This window comes from Nansenia antarctica, assembly GCF_963989245.1.
Source record: "Nansenia antarctica genome assembly, chromosome: 5".
Lineage (NCBI taxonomy): Eukaryota > Metazoa > Chordata > Actinopteri > Argentiniformes > Microstomatidae > Nansenia > Nansenia antarctica.
The window spans coordinates 47,076,228-47,091,227 of record NC_137690.1 but is presented as its reverse complement, the minus strand read 5'-3'; the positions used below and the strand labels follow the sequence as shown (position 1 = coordinate 47,091,227).

The 15,000-nt window shown below is 45.0% G+C and overlaps 2 protein-coding genes across 2 annotated transcripts in view; both read left to right on the top strand.

The window, feature by feature from the left end:
• Positions 1-5,001, top strand: part of schip1 (schwannomin interacting protein 1) — a gene marked incomplete at its 3' end in the record, with an annotated part of 48,366 nt that extends 43,365 nt beyond the window's left edge. Inside the window, exons 4-6 of the mRNA XM_080532637.1 lie at positions 3,025-3,148; positions 3,837-3,930; positions 4,950-5,001. Coding sequence (XP_080388763.1) covers positions 3,025-3,148; positions 3,837-3,930; positions 4,950-5,001 — 270 coding nt within the window. The remainder of the gene's footprint in view (positions 1-3,024; positions 3,149-3,836; positions 3,931-4,949) is intronic.
• A 2,414-nt stretch (positions 5,002-7,415) lies between these two features.
• On the top strand, positions 7,416-9,414 carry il12a (interleukin 12a; the record flags this gene model as incomplete). Its single annotated transcript, XM_080531652.1, has 5 exons — positions 7,416-7,437; positions 7,890-8,023; positions 8,147-8,254; positions 8,550-8,684; positions 9,277-9,414. 5 exons carry the CDS (start codon positions 7,416-7,418, stop codon positions 9,412-9,414), a joined length of 537 nt encoding a protein of 178 aa, XP_080387778.1.
• Between the last annotated feature and the right edge of the window lie 5,586 nt (positions 9,415-15,000).

Genomic DNA, 15,000 nt, shown 5'->3' with positions numbered 1-15,000 from the left:
ATAATCATGAAACTGTCTCCATCTGTTCAATGCAAACCAGCCACGATATCCTTCTTTAAAAAAATGTGATGATGCCACACAGACACAGACTCCTCTCCCCCTCTCCCCCCTCCTCTTCTCCTCTCCTCCTCTCCTCTCCCCTCCTCTCCTCCTCTCCTCCCCTCCTCCTCTCCTCCCCTCCTCCTCTCCTCTCCTCTCCTCCTTAGCAGCCATGTTCATCATTATTTCAACATTCTTGTCTGCCTCAGTGCCCCCATCACCCATATACTGTACACACACACACACACACACACACACACACACACAAACACACACGCACGCACACACACACAAACACACACGCACGGTCGCACGCACACACACACAAACACACACGCACGCACACACACACTCAGACATACACACACAAACACACACACACACACACGCTCACACACTCAGACACACACACACGCTCACACGGTTACACGCTTACTCACACAGACACATACACATACACACACACGCTCAGACACACACACACACGCTCACACAGTTACACCCTCACAAACACAGACAGACACACATACACACACACACACTCACACAGTTACATGCTCACACACACACACACAGACACACACACACACACACATACACACACACACAAACACCTATGTCCACCTGGCCAAGCGCTTTACTTATTCAGTAAAGAGGGGGCGTCGAAGCTGGGAGCCATCTATAATTCATATCCCAGAATGCATTGGGAGTCAGAAGAGATGAGAGTCAGATCTGAACACAGGCCCTGCTCTGCCACACACTGGATCATAGGACACAGCTAGCATTAGCCTTTGTGTGTGTGTGTGTGTGTGTGTGTGTGTGTGTGTGTGTGTGTGTGTGTGTGTGTGCGTGCGTGCGTGCGTGCGAGCGAGCGTGTGCGTGCATGCGTGTGTGTGTGTGCATGTGTGTGTGTGCGTGCACGCGCGTGTGTGTGTAGGAGATGTGGTTGTCATGCACCCAGAATGCATCGGGTGACCACGTTTTTCGTTCCAAACGCCTTCCAAAGAACACAACATTCTGAGTGATTCCCCTGATGTTCATATCATATTCATATCGACATCATAATGATTTGGATGACTACATTTGAGAGAATTCTGGTATGATGACATAGTTTGTTTTTCAAACAGCGATTTACCTCAGAAACAGAGGAGAGGAACCTGGCTAGTCACCGCTGAGGAAACTCCAAGCCTTGTTGTTACTGTAACTTTCACTCACGGTGGCCCCATCTCCTGTTTCATCTCTCTCTCTCTCTCTCTCTCTCTCTAGGTCACTCACACACGTGTGGAGACACAGACACACACACACGCACTTACAGGCATACGCACACACGCAACCATATACATTCTATTTCTTTCTCTCTCTCTCTCTCTCTCTCACATTTAGTGGACGCCTTTGTCCAAAGTGACAAGTACATTTGTCTAAAGTAAGTGAATCATCTATACATCAGTCGTCATAAGAAAAAGTAATCTATGCTAGGACCAGGCAGAATTACTAAGAATTATTTTTTTATTTTTTTATTTTTTTACACACACACACACAGACAGACACGCACAAACACCTTCCTCTCTCACTCTCTTTTGGGAAATCCTCTCACCTCTCATTGCCCGCTCTCTCTCTCTCTCTCTCTCTCTCTCTCTCTCTGTCACTCACTTCCGAGGTCACTTTTCAAACTGAAACTGTGACACATGACAGAGGGGAAACAGGCACAGCAGGCACAGGCGCAGCGGCAGCAAGGTGAAAGTGAAAGTGGAGCGAGAAACTGCGGCCTGGGAAGAGAGATACTGATGCCCACGCATACTGACACACTCACCACCAGAAGGGCACCAGAAGACACTGAGAGAGAGAGAGAGAGAGAGAGAGAGAGAGAGAGAGAGAGAAAGGGAAAGAGAGAGAGAGAGAAAGGGAAAGAGAAAAGAAGGGAGGGAGAGAATGTGAGATGGAGAGAGAGAGAGAGGGAGAGGCAAAAAAAAGAGAGAGAGTGATAGAGAAAAAAAAGAGAGACAGAGAGAGAGAGAGAGAAAGTGAGGGTTCTAGGTAGCGTAGGAGGGTAGGAATTCGGTAAACGTAAGAGAAGTGAGTCTGAGGAAATCCCATGATGCTTTGTGATTCACTGATGAAATGTCAAAGCAGCCTATTACAGCTCAGAGAGAGAGAGAGAGAGTTGTAGGAGGGGAGGAGGGGAGGAGCGAGAGAGAAAGAAAGGAAGGGAGGGAGTGTGAAAGAGGAAGAGAAAATTAAAATAATGCAGGGAAACACGTGTGACATCATCAGCGCAATTGTTCGCCCGCCAGGCAGGTGACATAAAGAAGGCAAGGCCAGTTGATTTGTACAGCACAGTATTTCATACAACAGGGGCAATTCAAAGTGCTTTACATACAGCATTAAAAAACACAGAAAAAGGAGGATAGTAAGAATGTCATGGACTGGTTTCTATCAGTGGTGGGCCGTCAGGGCCAGCAAGGCCTTCTCTGCTGGCCTAAACAACCTCAGAATATCAATTTAATTTTGATATATTTTTCCCAGAAATATGTATTAAATAATTCCCCATAGTCTATTCTCTTCATTTCATAGCTTTCCTCTTGGTTGTCGCTGCTTCCAGCCATTTGGAGGGCTGTTAGAGCTTTTATCCAATCATATTTCAGCCAGCCATAATGTGTTGCCAGGGTACCAAGAAATCTGCCCGCCAGCGGTTTGCAAGTCGACGCAAGTAGATAGAGGGGGCTTATTTGCTTTGAAAATATATATATGGTACACACACACACACACACACCCCTGTGCCCATCCAAGATCTCTCAAGTCGATGGCTGTGTGACTATGGAGTTGCTATGCTGACCCCTGCTGGAGAGATTGGGTAGTACACCCGTCTGAAGTGCCATAATGATTCATTCTTTTATTCCTACTCAATTTGCTGACTAACCGCTGACCGTGTTTATGTGTGTTTCTAACTGCTGCCTTGTGTGTGTGTGTGTGTGTGTGTCTCCACAGCTGCCCCACATGCCCCACATCAGTGAGTGTCTGATGAAGCGCAGCCTGAAGCCGGCCGACCTGAGGGACATGATGCTGGGGCAGCTGCACGTCATCGTCAACGACCTGCACTCCCAGATAGAGAGTGAGCCACACACACACACACACACACACACACACACACAGACACATGCAGACGCACGCACACACACAGAGGCGCACAGACGCACGCCCAGACACAGATGCACACAGACGCACACACACACACTCACACACACTCTCACACACACACACACACTGGAGACTTTTTCCCAGTTTCCCGCTGTGCTCTGCGTTGGGGGACCTGGGTAGGATGGTACTTTTAGAGTGTGGTGTGTATGAGAGCTGAACTGAGCAGCAGGATAATAATCCCTCTCATACACGCATACACACACCTCAAACAGAAGCTCAGAAACCCCCCAGGAGAAACAACACGTCTCCTCACAGGACGGCAAAGCTTTTCTGTCGCATGTCTGAGAAAATGTCCGCCGTCTGCTTGTTGACATTGTTGTGACGTTGCCATGACGTCGCTGTGACATTGCCGTGACGTTGCCATGACGTTGTTGTGACGTTGCCATGGCGATGTTGTGACGTTGCCGTGACGTTGTTGTGACGTTGCCGTGACGTGGTTGTGACGTTGCCATGACGATGTTGTGACGTTGCCATGACGTCGCTGTGACGTTGCCGTGACGTTGTTGTGACGTTGCCATGACGATGTTGTGACGTTGCCATGACGATGTTGTGACGTTGACATGACGATGTTGTGACGTTGCCATGACGATGTGGTCCTCCAGGTCTGAATGAGGAGCTGGTGCAGCTGCTGCTGATCCGGGATGAGCTGCACATGGAGCAGGACGCCATGCTGGTGGACATAGAGGACCTCACCAGGTGTGTGTGTGTGTGTGTGTGTCTTCCCAGTTGAGTGGTTAGTATCAGTAATCTTACAGGATGTGTGTGGCCTTGTCTCTCTCTCTCTCTCTCTCTCTCCTCTCTCTCTCTCTCTCCCTCTCTCTCTCCCTCTCTCTCCCTCTCTCTCTCTCTTTCCCCCTCTCTCTCTCCCCCTCTCTCTCTCCCTCTCTCTCTCTCTCTCTCTCTCTCCCTCTCTCTCTCTCCACTTCTTTTCCGTTGCTGTTATGTTCTATCATCGTTCCCTCAGAGAAGCGTTCTGACAAACTGAGTTGAGTCATGTCTGCATGACAGACGCTCCTACAGACAACGCAGTGAGAAGTGAGAACTTTACGTGGAAAAGCTAGATTGGGAACGAATGGGAAAGTTTACGATGACCTCAGGTACCGTTAGATTACAGTTAGAGGGAATGGTTGGGGAATTCTGTCGGTGTGAAAAACGTTAGCCTTGACAGAGAGCTGTTTGACTCCGGTAGCTGAGACGTATGCAGGTGTTGGGTGCACTCCTTGAATTGCCCTTCTGTCAGAAGGAGAGAGAAACACTGTCTCTCTCTTTCTCCCCCTCTATCTTTCTCTATTTTTCTCTCACTCTCTCCCCCTTCTCTCCCCCCCCCCATTGTACGTAATTTTACTGTCACAACAGCTCACAAATCTTGCTGCTGTGTTTGCACATTGTTGTTCTACTTCACCCAGCAGATATGGCAGTTTTTTTTTGTCATTTGTATGTGTCTCTGATGTCTTTGTACAGTTGGCAGGTAGTTAAAAAAAAGTGCAGCTCTGTTTCCACCTCATTTTGTGTGCAGTGGGTGTGACACAGTCTGTCTTGTCTGGGGAGCCAGGTCTGCCTGTGGCGGCCTCTCTCTGCAGCGAGGCTGTGCTCACTGAGTCTGGACATAGTCGAGGATTTCCTTAGTTTTGGAGCAGTCACAGTACTCAGGTGTCCTGCCACTGTGTATTCTCTGTTCAGAGCCTCCTGATGTTAACTCTTGTTTTTCCCACGAGGCACGCCGAGAGCCAGCAGAAACACATGGCGGAGAAGACCCCGTCCAAATGAGACGTCCCGCACCACCACTCCGCCCTGCCCGAACCAAACTCAGCCCTCCCACCCGCCACTCCCCCCCTCCTCCCCATGCCCCGACCGACCCAGTCCTGACCCCGATCCATGTCTCTCGCTGCCCCCCCCCCCACGGTGGCAGCAGCAGCACAGAGGAAGGCCACCCTTTCATTTGCTTCTGTGGTGTTCCCTGCGTTAAGGACGGAGGAGCACTTCCTGCTTTCTGGGAGAAGAGGAAACTTGATTGTGTGTTGTCATGGATACTGTCCCCCAGCTTCCTGTGCAGTGATCGGCCTTGCTTTGCTATTGTTTATTTTTAACTTTCTACATTCACCACTAAATTATAACTGTCAAATACAAAAATGGAGTGGAGAAAAATAAATAAAATAATAGTGAGAAATGAATAGAAAAGTCAGTTATGAGAGAGAGAGAGAAAAAAAAAAAAGAAACAACATTGTATAAAACTATGAAAACTAACTTCTTCAGACCATTTTTAAGTTGGACGGTAATTTTAAAGTATTTCAAAGTCAACCTCTTTTTATTCTGCACAAATGGTAGTTTTCAACTGAGAAGAAATGTTTATTTGAAGGTGCTTAAAGAGTGGAAAGGATACATGCCTGCCTTGTAGTGGAGTACTAGTTTTTGGTAATACGTTCACTCTAATCGCTCTTCAACATTTTGTGAATGTTGATTTTCTGACACGAGTCATTTTAAATGAATAAGTGTGTTAATATCATTTTCATCCTATTGTATTGAAAATCTTTATTTGAGGGAAGAAATGTTTATGTACAGATATGTAAGATAAAAAATAAACTTTGTTTCATACGTTGTGGTTTGGTGCAGTTTTTTCAGAGACACGTAGGCTACACATGTTCGTTTATTGCGAAATTCCAGTCTCTGTTGAGTCACACGGTAGGGATCCAAATTGCAAAAGCAAACAGTGCTGAACTGATTCAATTCAGAATAATACATATAGATACATATAATACACATAATACATAGCATGAATGTACCTTGTACCCAAAGTACTCAAGTTGTAAAAAGAAATCAGCGGGGATGGTGGATTTTATCAACAATTTGTGCTGATGACAGCGCAGAGGGTGGGAGACCAACTGTGTACCTTTTTGATTATTATTAAAGCATAAAACAACATGGATGTTTATGGATGTTAGGTGTCAGATACTCCTGTCATTGCTCTTGACCAAGGCACCTCAGAATTGGAGTCGGTCCCCGGGCTACCACCACTGCTCTTACATAGTTAGGGTCAAATGCAGAGGTCCATTTTTTAATACCACGTTCATTGATAAAATGACATAAGGGATGGAAAGGGGATGGCAGTTTTAGAAGGGGGAAGATTTTGACTGTTTTTATTTCAGGGGGGATGCCATCCCCTCTCATCCCCCCTCAACTTGAGTGCTGCTTGTACTTTGGCACCTGGTACCTGCCTACTTTACTAAAAGTATACATACTAACCATACTACATACTATTAACAACCTATAGGCTATTTAGCTGTAGGCTATTTGAAACTCCTGCTGGATTATGTAGCATTGCATCTTTTAATTATTTATGTTTTAATTGTTTTATTGTCATGCAATCAACTTGTCAGTCAAATGTTGGAATAGACCGCTAAATTGCCGACCTTGCGATCATTAGACGCCGGCTCTACCTCCTGAGCTAGTGCCCCCCCCCCCCCCCCTCTTATCTTACCGTTAAAATGGCCATGACATTTCAAAGAAATTGCACCCTTCATAGTAGTAGTCGTAACTTCAAGCGCAAGAGAGGAAGTCATGCCCCCCCCACCCCGTCCCCTCCGTCCCCCGCCCCCGTCCCCATAAGCAGCACTCTCATAAATATATCTTAAATCAACGTGGGCACCCCCCATGTGCATAGAAAATATCTAGATATTTCTCCACTGGACTATATTAGTGTGTTGTTTAGTAGTTGATTCATTGGAACGCTAACTTTAGTCATATCTGACTGAATATTAAGGTTTTGCCCAGAAGTGTTAAAAACTTCACACTCAAACAACTTCAAAGGAATCATTGACTGCATATGATGGAGAGTGACCAGGGAACTCCCGGTGGCATTAGATCGCTACTCCTCTCCTGCGAAAAGAAAAGGTGAGAGAGAATGGTGAATGAGTTTCTTGTTGTGTCAGAGATTTGTGTTGACTTGGCTCTCGGCCAAATCGAAACGCGTCTTTTGTGGTTCATTTCAGTTTCATACTTCAAAACACTCACACGAGGAAGGGAACTCCCGGTCAGGCATAATATAAGCACCATCAGATACCGGAGATATGACACACGCACACACACACACACACACACACACACACACACACACACACACACACACACCTATCGGTTTACTGATCTACAGTCAGAATATCAGAACACAGTCAAGAGATATCAGAATGCAGCCAAACTTCAATTTATGTGAGTATTATTCAACTGTACAGTAGCTGTCATGCTTTTTCGATACTTTAGAGTAGCCGAGTGTTCTTATTTTACATGCATACTTCATTAATGTTGATCTTCATTGTCGATTATAAGGCGATTGATGCAAAAACATGATTTCTGTTCTGAAAAAGCTTTTTTTGGTGGTTGTTTTAAAATATATCTGATAGATTGTGATCTATTGGTAGTTTGAGTTAGAGAGTGATGATGATGAGTATTATTATTATTATTATTACTATTATTATTGTTATTATTCTTGATATTCTTGATATTATTATTATTATTAATAATACTATTATTATAGTTCTTCTTATTATCATTATAATTATTATCATTATCATTATTATTATTGTTGTTGTTATTATTGTTGTTATTATTGTTGTTATTATTAATAATATTATTCTTATTATTATGTTTTTCTCCACTTGCAGACTTCGCCAGCTGTGCGCTGCTGCTAGCCCTGTCCGCCAGCCTCTCCACGGGGACCCCGGTGTGCCCGAAGCCCAACCTGAACACCGAGACGTGGGAGAACCTCCTGAGACACGTCGGCAAGCTCCTGGAGGACGTTAGTACCGAGTTTATAATAACCTTGGATTGCGACAACTCTCTTTCTTTCTTTCTCTCTCTCAAAGTTTGCTCCTTACATATTATTATCCACTAATTTCATGTATTTCGTCAATCCCTTTAGAAAGTGCTGTTGAAGGGTTTTAATTGCTTGGACCTGGAGACCTCGGAGTTGAACACCAGGACTAAGACCGTTTCAGCCTGCATGCCAAATACGGAGGTGTCGGGGCAGGTAACAGGCATAGTCTAATTCTCGACACTATAGCCTATACGTCAATATTCCGTGTCAAATGTGCTCTTGAAAGGATCAACAGTAATTACATTTCTGCATCTCCACAGGACTCAACATGCTCGGGTCGGCGAAACACCACTTTCAGCGAGGTAACCGTCCTAATACAATATACGCTTTTTATATAGGCCTACTTTAGGATAAGTCGCTAAGACTTTATGGAGACTATGGACAATGTTCTTCCTCCGGTTTCCGGTTTGTTCAGTGATCCAACACCATTGTGGTCCCTCTCGTACAGAGCGAGTGTCTGGGGAACATACACACCGACCTGGAACACTACAGCACCCAGCTGAAGAGCTACCAGGAAAATTACCCAGACGTCAATCTCACGTCACCACTCACTACTGTCCTAAAGATGACCCAGGATCTACAGGTGTGTGTGTGTGTGTGTGTGTGTGTGTGTGTGTGTGTGTGTGTGTGTGTGTGTGTGTGTGTTTGTGTGTGTACACACGTATGTGAGAGAGAGTGTGTGTGTGTGTGTGTCTGTGTGTGTGTACACACGTATGTGAGAGAGAGTGTGTGTGTGTGTGTACACGCGTATGTGAGAGAGAGTGTGTGTGTGTGTGTGTGTGTGTGTACACACATATGTGTGAGAGAGAGTGTGTGTGCGTGTGGCAGTAATGTTGTCATTGATTTAATTCATTTTGTAATCTCTTTTGACAAATTGTTCTTTGTTCTGAACAGACTTGTCCCCTCTCATCAACACAAAGCAACGCTCAAACACAGGTAAGAGTTAGACGACTTCAGAAATGCTGAGAGAGAGAGAGAAAGAGAGAGAGAGGGGGGAGGCTTGCGTCAGGGAAAAGGGACTAGAAATTATGCAACGACTGCTATAAAATAGAACTAAAATTATATTTTTTTCAAAGCTGCCCCCCCCCCCCAAAAAAAAAAAAGCTAGAGAGAACATCCATCTTCAAGTCATGCTCTTAGGTGTGTTTTATTTATATATCCCTTTCGTCTTGCAGAACGGCGCCCCCCAGTGGTCAGAAAACCCCTTCGATGCCCGGTTGCGCCTGTGTAAGGTCCTGAAGGACTTCCACACCCGGCTCATAACCATCAACAGAGCCGTCAGCTACATCGCCTCAGGAGACCACAAGAAGTAGGCCTTCATCATCTTCATCAGCGCCATCATCCTCATCATCATCACTGTCATAATTTCCAAACACAATCTACATCAATGACCATCATCATCATCATCATCATCATCATCATCAACTACTTTGTCATCAATAATTCACCTCAGCCAAGTCGTGCACTACCTTGAACGCTGGTTCTATGTTCTAGGTTCTATGCTGGTTCTATGTTCTAGGTTCTATGCTGGTTCTATGTTCTCTACTAGACATCTCAAGATTCAAGATTAACTTTATTGTTCCACAAAGTGGGCTTTTGGGGAAAGGCTTGGGCTTTCAGGTTGTGAAGAGTTGTTAGTGTGGAGACAAACAACAGTCAGATCAGTTGACTAAAGTGCAGTGGCTCAGTTAGAGCTGACTGACCGGCATGTAAAGCTAATGAATGTAGATCATGTTGGTTAATCTATTTATTGTCTATCTATGTATTTATCTATATATGTAGTCCTTTATTTAGGGATTTTGATTTATTTCTTATTTTATTTATTTATTTGATATTTATTTGATTTTGTGGAAAGTGTTTGTGATGTTATTTATTGGTATATTTATAATAAATTATTTATTGCAATATTACTGAGTGACTAATTCTGTGTTTAATTTCATACGATAATCATATGGAGTATCAGGGAAATATCAGTTCATGGTTCAAAGCGGATTTTTTCTTTCATTCAATATCATTTTTGAAACTATCTTTGTGCAACAAACAACAACAGACATCTTTTTTAAAAAGTATTTTATTCAGTCAAAGATTTGCAATGTTAAACATGATACCCAGAGCCCTGAGAAAAGGCCGTACCTGAGAGTTTAACGTCACACAAGTGCATCATGAAAGTAGTGGAATGTTCATAGTGGAATATTCATAGTGGAATATTCATAGTGGAATGTTCATAGTGGAATGTTCATAGTGGAATGTTCATAGTGGAATTCCCCAGACAGGGAGGATCATTACTCCCAACGTAAACGTTCCTTCACACTTGAGGACGACATCAAATGCCCAATATACTGTACATGCTTTACATAATCCTCTTCTTCCCACAGGTCATCATTCTTACTCTCCCAAGCCTCCCTGGGTCTGAGTAAAGGTAGTGCACTCACCCAATCAGAGGGGGTTTGGGAAATGACAGATTTTTTTGCTACTAGCTGAGTCTGGAAGTTTTTGGTTATTTTCAAGTGTGTGTGTGTGTGTGTGTGTGCGTGTGTGCGTGTGTGCGTGTGTGTGTGTGTGTGTGTGTGCGTGCGTGCGTGTGTGTGTGTGTATATGTATGTGTGTGTGTGTGTGTGTGTGTGTGTGTGTGTGTGTTTCAGATTGTGCGTGTGCTTTCCAGTCAAAGGAATGAAGCCTATTTCAGTTTCATAAGCTACATTGTCAAGCAGACCACATTTAAACAAAACAAACAACTGTACAAAATGTGAAAAACAATCATTTAAAAAAATACAGTTTTACTGTCAGTACAGTAGAAAACCTCTAGCTACCATGATTGTGCAGTTGGTCCATTTCAATAGTAAGCATGTGGAAATGCCCATGTTTGCACAAAAGCACAAAATATAAAACAAATCAACGAAATATAAAAATATTGAGAAATAGGCTCTTTTTTTTTTTTGCAGTTCAGACACATTGTAGCATTGTGCCTGTAACAAGCTACACATGATTAGCTAATAACCCCACCCTCTTTACCTCAGGGACCGGGGTAACTCTAACAACCCCACCCTCTTTACCTCAGGGACCGGGGTAACTCTAACAACCCCACCCTCTTTACCTCAGGGCCCGGGGTAACCTGGGGCCTCATTCATAAAAAAGTACTTGAACGTCATCTTTGACTTTCACGTAAGCACAGTTTTCTAAACGGACGTAAGCCTTATTTATAAAACGGGCTGAGATGGTTTAAAGTTGCGTACGTGCTTCCTTCTATAAATACCAACGCAGGTAAAAATGAATGCAGGTGAATGACGTTTGTATTAACGCCCTGTGATAGAGGCTGAATTATAGCGGCTGAATTAAGACAAGTGTTATAATATAGGGTAGGCGTTCGTCTGGAAGTGGGAGAGGGCAGAGTAGGGTGGCTTCTCGGTAAGTTGCATTTGTAACGTTTGATCATGACAACTAACCAGGCACATGCTTATACTCTACTCAAGTTGTAAAAGAAAATCAGGGGAGGTGGTGGATTTTATCATAAGAGGACAATTTTAGCAACTTCAGTGTCAGTAACTGTCATTGCATGTGTGCGTGCCCCCTCGCACCTTGAAATAGCAGTAATACCACTTTCATTGATAAAATGACATTAAGTATGGAAAGAGGGGGGCGATTTTGACTGTTTTTATTTCAGGGGGGATGCCATCCCCCCTCAACTCGAGTGCTGCTTATACTGTAATAATATAATGGTCTTATTCTTATCAGGTGGTCTTATTCTTATATGGCTGCTCACTCCCAGACACCGGAGAAAATCCAGTATAATTTAGAGCTTGGCCGGGCAAGGTCCGTTGTGGAACGCACTAGGCATGTTGAAGGGGAGATAGACAGCTACGGAGGGATATAAAGGAAGACTGAAATACAATCATCAGTTCCTTTTAAATCTTGAATTAAACTCATTTTCTCGGCTGATAACAACATCGTTCATTTTATTACGAGCCACTTGCATGAATTACACTAGGCAGTGCGGCTCACATGCCTGTAATAACTCCGCATAACCAGTAGGTAATGTGCGTAAGCAAGTTGAATACTCGACGTCGAGCTACGATCGTTTCCACGATCAAATTGACTCACGTTGAAATTGTATAAATCACTACGTTGACGTGGTTTTCTACGTATGACACGGGTAAGATCAAAGCACGATCTAAGCACGTTCTATGAATGAGGCCCCCGGTGTACAGTTTGATGACACCTGCATCGTTGCAGGTAAATAGACCGCTTATGAATGTCTGTGATGAACATGACGATTCGAGGTTAAGGGAGAGGACCACGTGGGGTGGGGGGTTAGGGTGGGGTGGGGGGGTGGGGGGGCAAATGGCAAAGACCCCAGAGAGCATAATCCAGAAATGTTGCAGAGACGTACAGAACCAATAAGCACAGTACAGGAAGACGTCTGTCTGTCTTCAGGGTCAGAGGGCAAATGTCAAAAGTCTCCCACACACGTTTCCATGACGACAGGGCCAGGCCAGGCCAGGCCGTGACCTTATTTGGTGTCTTTGTTGTCCATCATGTCTGAGGATAGGAGAGAGCGACGTTAGGTAGAGAAACACTGTGTGTGTGTGTGTGTGTATATACTGTACGTGTGTGTATGTGCGTGTGTGTGCGTGTGTGAATACTATGTGTGTGCATGTGCATACTGTACTATTTGCGTGCATGTATATGTGTGTGTGTGTGTATACCGCACGTATGTGTGTATATTAGGGATGTAATAATGCATCCCAAGACAGTTAATTATCAATACAAATATGAGACGATTCAAATCGGTGAGCGTTGGAATATACCGGAATTCCTAAACTATATGTGCAATCGAAAGAAATCCAACGGGTCCTGAAAGCAGAGAAACTGCGCTTTCTACCCATATATCTACCCATATGTACATACATACCCATATATTACGGTAATTCAAAGCACGACGCTCATGGAGAGCTGAGGAGATTTGAAGAGAGAAGCGGCATTACGAGTGAGCATATTTTTGCTGTGTTTTACGAGCGTTTTGTTTTTATACTTTTGTGAGTTTGTGTACATGTGTGAAATGTACACAAAAAGAGAGAGAGAGAGCACTTCAATGACACATGTCTATTTTCAAAAACTTTTAAGACCTTGATTTTTTCTTTTTCAAATTCACAAACTTTCAAGGATTTCAAGGACCCGTGGGAACCCTGGTATGTGTATGTGATGCGTCTCACCTCGCAGGGCTTGGGGGGCGTCGTTGGGCAGGTCGTCCAGCTCCTGCAGGCTCTCCAGCAGCGCCGCGGCGGTGGCCTGGCCCGGGGCCTGCCGGCTCTTCCACCGGCGCAGCATCTTGAACTTCTGCATGGCCACCTCCTCCTTCTCGCCCGAGATCTCGTCCAGCTCCTTGGCGCTCAGGCCCAGGAAGATGGCCGCCTGCTTCCACTCCTTCCCCAGCCGCTTGGCCACCTGGAGCAGCTGCCTCTCCGTCATCTCCGGGGCCAGCCCCCCCATCCCCGTCCCTGTCCGCACCCCGTCTGGAGAGAGAGAGAGAGGGTGGGAGGGAGAGGGAGGGAGGGAGAGAGAGAGAGAGGGAGAGAGAGGGACAGGGAGAGGGACAGGGAGGGAGAGAGAGAGAGAGAGGGAGAAGGAGAGACAGAGAGAGAGAGAGGGAGAGAGACAGAGAGAGAGAGAGGGAGGGAGAGAGAGAGAGAGAGAGACAGAGAAAGAGAGGGGGAGGGAGGGAGGGAGCTAAAGAGAGAGAGAGACAGAGAGAGAGAGAGACCACCACAACGGGATGTTAAAGAGGGTAGTAGTGGCCTAGGGTGGCTGTGGCTCAAGAGGTAGAGCCGGCGTCTAATAATCGCACGGTTGGTGGATCAGCGGTTAGAACCCTGGCTGGCCACATGTTGAGGTGTCCTTGGGCAAGACACTTAACCCCAAATTGCTCCACAATGAATGGGCCGGCGCCTTGCATGGTAGCTTGACGCCATTGGTGTGTGAATGTATGTGTCAATGGGTGAATGAGAGGCCGTTGTAAAGCGCTTTGGAATAAGGCGCTATATAAGTGGAGTCCATTTAGTGCAGGGGTCCCCAAACTACGGCCCGCGGGCCGGACACGGCCCACCCCCACCCTTGGACCGGCCCTTTGAACAACGTCGCCCCCACACACTCTCAACAATGCCAGAAACATACTTTGAAAATTAAACTTTAAATATATGTTTTAATCATATCATATCTGTATTTGATATTAAAGGTTGGCTTTCAAATTAAAATGTCCCTTAGTTATAAACTATTTTCATTAATAACATTATTAGTTAGTTTCAACCGCCCACAGAATGCGGTACATTCAACGTAACGTTCCATAGTGAACGAGCACGGATCTGTAGCAGGTGCACGCGAGCTAGAACGAACATTCAGAGAGATTAAAAATGGCCAAACGTTTGGTAAAGAGAAAAGTTGATTCAGAATGCGGGGTTTTTAACCAACAGTGCACATGTGATTATTATTGTTAAATGCAAAGAAGTTTGTCAATAAATGTATGAATGTGGTCGCGGAGGAGGTGTGTCCCGCGGTGAGTCTGTCCACAAGTAGGCACCAGATGAATTGAAACAATGGGGGATTAGATAATGTAGATGGCCAGCTGCAGGAGAAAACGAAATAATTTTACCGATATGTTCATGATCTGTGTCAAGCAGGGTTTTTCCTGCATTGAGAATTATGAGGCGGCCGCCTCCGTCATATTTCTAGCCGCCTCCACCTCTCGACAAAACTCTGACGGTCGTATTTTCTACAAGCGCTGCACTCGGTGGATTTCTGTAATTTCTAACTGCAATTGCGGCATTGCGCCGACGTGATGGCGGGGGCGCTGTTTCGCAAATAAGTTAGCTTTCGTGTTGATTTATAGTTGATGTTGACTGCTCAAG